Raw genomic sequence first — 5,927 nt, 5'->3', positions numbered from 1 at the left:
AAAAAACAAACCCCCATTTGAAAAAAATTTTTCCCCCAAAAAAAGTTTAAAAAAAAAAAAAAAAAAAAAAAGGCATCACTTATAAAGGTAGATGCCAGAGAGATTAAAACATTTAAAAGTTAAATCTTTAAAACCAACAGGATAAAATATGCAATAATGTCTTTTTGAACTAAGATATATAACCATAAAATGAAATTATAATGAATTTGACTACATCAGAAAAAAAGATGACTGTTCAAAACCCACTAAGGTCTACGACTGCTCAAAGAAGTATATGAGAGACAAAATCAACAAGAAATAGACAAGAAAACCCAAGTGGAAAATAGAAAAAAGTGCAAAAGATAGGAATAGGCACTTCACAGAATGGAAGTCCAAATGGCCAGCAAGTATATGAAGAAATGTTTAGAAATCACTGTAATCAGAAGAATCCAAATTAAAACAATAATGAGATGTCACTTTATACCCCTCAAAAATGGCACATTTTAGAGAGGGCTTGCCTGGTGGCACAGTGGTTAAGAATCTGCCTGCCAATGCAGGGGACACGGATTCGATCCCTGGTCTGGGAAGACCCACATGCCATGGAGCAGCTAAGCCCATGTGCCACAACTACTGAACCTGTGTGCCACACCTACTGAAGCCCGCGCACTTTGAGCCCGTGCTCCACGAGAGAAGCCACTGCAATGAGAAGCCTGTGCACCACAACCAAGAGTAGCCCCTGCTCACCGCAACTAGAGAAAGCCCACCGCACAGCAACAAAGACCCAACGCAGCCAAAAATAAATTTAAAAAAAAATGAATGACTAGCTCTCTACCCCCAACAGCCCCTTCAGAAATCCTGCAGGCAAATCACGTGGGCAAGATAACATCTGAAGAGTCAGCCAGTCTGCACACAATGGAGAATGATGCAGAATTCAACCTCCTGCCTAGATGATTCACTGAAATTCTTCCCCCTTCTCCTTTAAAAACTGTAATGGCTGAGCAGAAACTTTGGAGTTGGTCTTGGGATGCGAGTCTACCTTCTCCCCAGATTGCCGGCTTCTCTGATTAAAGCATCTTTCCTTTATATTGACATTTGCCTCTCAAATTATTGCCTTTTGAGTGGCAAGCAGCCGAACCTGAGTTTGGTAACAGAATATACTCTAAAATACAGTGTAGAAGCAGTGAATTAAATGCATGTATAGCAATAGAAATATTTGTTTAAAACAGAGAATTGTGTTTAAAAACTTAAGAACTAGAACAGGACCTATAGCACAATACCTTTTATATGTTAAAAAAACATACACACACAAAACAACCTTTCCTCCATACTCTAAGACATATTTCAAGCATATTAGATTGGGGGCATTTGAAGGAAGGGAAATGGGAGTGGAGGTCAGGCATGAGGAGAGAAAACAAAACATGAGAGGGGCCTGCCCAAACCAATGATGATGATGTGCTGAGAACTGAGGTGGGGGAGAGAGCTTGTCAGGCAGAGAAAGCAGGAACCAAAGGCTAGGGCTAGTCTTGTGTATTGAGTTTCTGTGTTTAGTCTCTTTTTAAACTGATGTCACATAATTTTAATTACTATTACTTTACAATTTGTTCTGATACCTCATTCTCCCTCACTGGTTTTTCTCAGATTTCCTCTAACATTATTGTCTGTTTACTTTTCCAAATATGTTTTTTTAGGCTTTTAAAAAACTCTGTAAAGGGGCTTCCCTGGTGGTGCAGTGGTTGAGCGTCTGCCTGCCGATGCAGGGGACACAGGTTCGTGCCCCGGTCCGGGAAGATCCCACATGCCATGGAGTGGCTGGGCCCGTGAGCCATGGCCGCTGAGCCTATGCGTCCGGAGCCTGTGCTCCACAATGGGAGAGGCCACAGCAGTGAGAGACCCGCGTACCGCAAAAAAAAAAAGAAAAAAAAAACTCTGTAAAGTATCATAGCAGTATAGCAATTCCAATATACACAGATTGGAAGTGTTTAATAAAATCTCTGAAATAAACTGGACAGAATTGGTTGTCATCTTTACCCTATTTAGCACTCTGGAAAGTAACAAAGCTGCCTGAATCTAAGTTGTCTAAAATGATAAGGGAAAAAAGTCATATGACAAGATTGGAAAGAGGCATAGATTCTTTGTTTTTTAACCAAGATTTTTGATGGAGAGATCTATTCCCCGATAAAAGATCGTTGCCATCTTGTGGGCCTGATGTTCACACCTGGGATGGGTAAGACAGGGCTGTTTTGGAAAGCTGTTTGCAATAATGTTAGTATAGCAGGCATAAGGGGGAAGAGAAAGAGAAGACAAAGGAAGCAGTGGCTCTGAGGTGTGATGTGACTGCATGAGGCCAAAACCTCAGAATTTGTCATATATCTCCCCATATATCCTTCACAGGCTGGGAGGAGGTCTGTGTGAAGATAAGATTAGAGAAAAAAGTTTGCATGAAGTCATCCTTATTCAGTTTATGGGACTCAGCTGATTAGAAATGTAAATATTAATTCTTTGCTTTCCTAGAGGAAATAGCACTCTGAGTATAGTGGTCTTGATTTGTAAGGAAACTTTTTTTCTTTCCATTGCTGTATCACTGAAAGAAAAGAAGAATGATACAATGCAACAATAAGGTAAATTTCAATCATTTAATAAGAACTACAGTAGTCTGTCTTTTTTTGGTGAAAAGAATTGTTAACTGAAAACATTCTAAATTTCATTAAGACATAGGTATTTAGGCCTTGATGAAGTGCTCAAATGTTTGCACAATTCTAAGTTTAAGAAGATTCCAAAAAAAAGGAAGATTCAGAATATCTCAACTGGAGGAAAAGCAAGGAAGCAGGAACAATGAGGAATGGCTTTGTTAAGTAATTTATCAGCATTATTGTGTTTTCAAATAATGCATGTTAGATAAGAATGTAAATGACTTTTTCTTAGGTGTTCTTTGGACTGATGGTTCTATAAGAAAATATTATAACTTATTATTGTGATGGATAGAATGGTAAAATGACTAATTTATAAGGGAAGTCATGCAATGATTACTATTTCAATGCTTTGTATTTAAAACTAATGGGGTTACTTTGGGAATTTCCTGGCGGTCCAGTGGTTAGGGCTTGGTACTTTCACTGCCTGGGTTCGCTCCCTGGTGGGGAAATAAGATCCCGAAAGCCACGCCATGCAGCAAAACAAACAAACAAAAACCTAATGGGATTATTTTTCTTTGTTCTAAACCCATCCAGATTATAACACATGCTATCAAAAATGGCAGTGAACTAAGAAGTGGATATTTCTGATTCTATACGATTAACATTTTAAAAAATAGTGTTTCAGGTTACACATCTCTCTAGGGCAAAAGACAACATATAAAATACAAACTCATTTTGCCTACCGTAGATACCCTTTGGGTCCAGAGTAGTGCCAGCATAACTTTCCCTTTTGACACCTTCCGGCTAAAATAAAGGCAAAAATCATTCAGTTAAGAACATAATTAAATTTATATGACCTGAATGCTTGAATCAACTTGACTACTTTTCCAATTAAAAAATCCTTTTTTTTTTTTTTTTGGAGAAGGCAAAGTATGTTTAAATACTTATATGCCTACCTCCAGGAATAAGATTTTCTGGCTATTTGCATGATAATCAGAGCAAACACTTAAATAGAAATTATTATAAGCCAGGTAATTGATCTAAGTGCTTTGTATATATTAGCTCATTTAACCCCAAAAATACTCTATGGAGTAGTGCTCCCATGTGACATACGAGGAAACTGACACCCAGAGAGATCAAGAAACTTATCTGATGCCACACTGCTAGGAAGTAGTGGAGCCAGGATTCAAACACAGGCAGTGTGGCTCCAGAATCTGTGCATGGAACCACCATGCAAAGATGTACAGAAAATAGAATGTGCCTTGCACAAAATAAGTCAATACATGTTTACCAAAGTGAATTTCATGGCTGAAAACAGAACTCAGAGAATGAAGACCTCGGAAGACCCAGTTCTGTCATTGACATTCCTGCCATGAATCTTAATCTTAAAAAGATAACATGAAAACTCTCAACAGACTTTGTGGGTAAACAGTACTTAAGAAATGATAGTTTTCTTCCTTTTTTGGACTGTTTACTCATTTACAAAATGGAAAATTTTCTAGACTATAAATTCTAAACTATAAATGCATGGATCCTATCTTATTTATTGCTGTAGCTCCAGTACTTAGCATAATATCTGGCACAGATTTCAAAACATTTTCTGAATGTGTTGGGGGAAAAAAATACTCCAGAAAACGATATACCAAAATGTTAAAATTGGGTATCTCTGGTTGTAGGGGTTTTTGGTGGTCTTAATTTTCTTCTCTGTGGTTTTTCAGTATTCCATGCTTTCTACAATGAGCAAGTATCATTGTTTTATTTAAACTTTAAAAACATAATTTCAGACTTAAAGAAAAGTTATAAGAATAGTCCAAAAATATCTGAGATAACCTCCACCCAGATTCCCCCAAATGTTAACATTTTGTTATGTTTGTGTTATCATTTTCTCTTTGTGTGTCTCTTTCTGAATCACTTAAGCATGAGTTGCTGATAACTTTTTTTTTCAGAAAGAAAAAAGTGTTTTTGAAAGAATTTTTTTAAAGCATATTTTCTTACCACCACTCGTAATGTTTTTATTAAGATTTCGTTTCCAACAGAAGTCTCCAGTGAGAAGCTGATGTTGTGGAGGCCAGTTTCCAGAGGAAGCACGCTGAAGGTCACCAAGTGGCTGGAGGAGCCCTCTATTCTCTGGGGCAGACATCTGGAGGAACTTTTCCCCTGAGAGTCAATGTCTGGGCTTCCCGATGAACAGATTCCCTCCACGGGAGACATTTTAACACAGAACTGAAATATCACCAGTGAACAATTATTTCAAAACATTTTATGATAAGGAAAGCACGCCCTGATTACATTCATCTGGACAAAAACTCTCCCCTGGTACCCGTTAAATAATCCCTTAGATTCCAAGGCTGTAGAGAAAGCTCATTTCAGATTTTCTAAAACACACAAACCAGTTGCCATAGAGCTTAGCAATGTGACAGGATGTCTAGAAAGCTCAACACTGGCTCAGAAACATCTAACCTTCCTTAGACTGTTACCTACTAAATCGGGTACAACACTACTGAAGTTCTTTGTTCATGTTGTCATGATAGCATTTGTTACACTGTCTCTTTACATGTTTATATTTTAGGCAGTGGGAGCCCAGGCTCAGGCACTCTGTGTGTCTTATTCAACTTTGTATCTTATAGCTCAGCCTTTGGTTTTCAATAAATGGTTTTATGAAAGACTGGAAACTCCATCTCTTGGCATTTAAGGTCCTCCCTAATATGCCCCCGACCAACTTTTCCAATCTTGCCTCTTATTAACTTGCCACTTGTACCCCATTATACAGCCAGACTCTGGCTCCGGAAAGACCTAGGTTCAAATCTTGGCTCTGCCACTTCCTGTGTGGCAAGAGCACATTGCATGACCCTCCATTTCTTCACCTTTGTAATGGGGATAATAATGATACCTACTGACTTCTGGCTCAAACAGTGAATATTTTTCATCTCCTCTCCAAAATCTAGTGAACTGACAGAACTATACCCCAAATAATAAATCTGTAAGATCCAGAATAAATCAAGCAGGTAAACAAGGAAGAGTAACAACATTCAACAACTAATTTTGAGGAATTTCTCAAAAACGGTAAGCTCCTTTTCCCTCTTAACTATCTTCTTGGGAAACACAACAACTAGGGTGGGTGAGGCAGGAGTTAAAGAAGACTTTTGGGTCACCTGAGGCCAATGATTCCCCCTGGAGAGTTGAGGTAGGGTAGGTAAGGCTAGATACAGGAGAGTGATTTGATCAAATTCAGCATGAATTCATTATAAAAACTCTTAGTAAATTGAGATAGCAACTTTTGAAACTGATATCAAGTATCAAAAAAAAAAAAAAAAAAAA

The 5,927-nt window shown here is 38.1% G+C and overlaps 1 protein-coding gene across 1 annotated transcript in view; it reads right to left on the bottom strand.

Annotated features, from left to right (window-relative positions):
- The window catches only part of C5 (complement C5), an 86,228-nt gene that overhangs the window by 42,230 nt on the left and 38,071 nt on the right, over positions 1-5,927 (bottom strand). The window contains 2 exon segments of the mRNA XM_007451483.1: positions 3,353-3,413; positions 4,605-4,832. Of these exon segments, the coding sequence (XP_007451545.1) occupies positions 3,353-3,413; positions 4,605-4,832 (289 nt within the window).

The sequence above is a fragment of the Lipotes vexillifer genome, unplaced genomic scaffold, assembly GCF_000442215.2.
Source record: "Lipotes vexillifer unplaced genomic scaffold, Lipotes_vexillifer_v1.1 scaffold588, whole genome shotgun sequence".
Lineage (NCBI taxonomy): Eukaryota > Metazoa > Chordata > Mammalia > Artiodactyla > Lipotidae > Lipotes > Lipotes vexillifer.
This window is presented reverse-complemented; position numbering and strand designations above follow the sequence as displayed.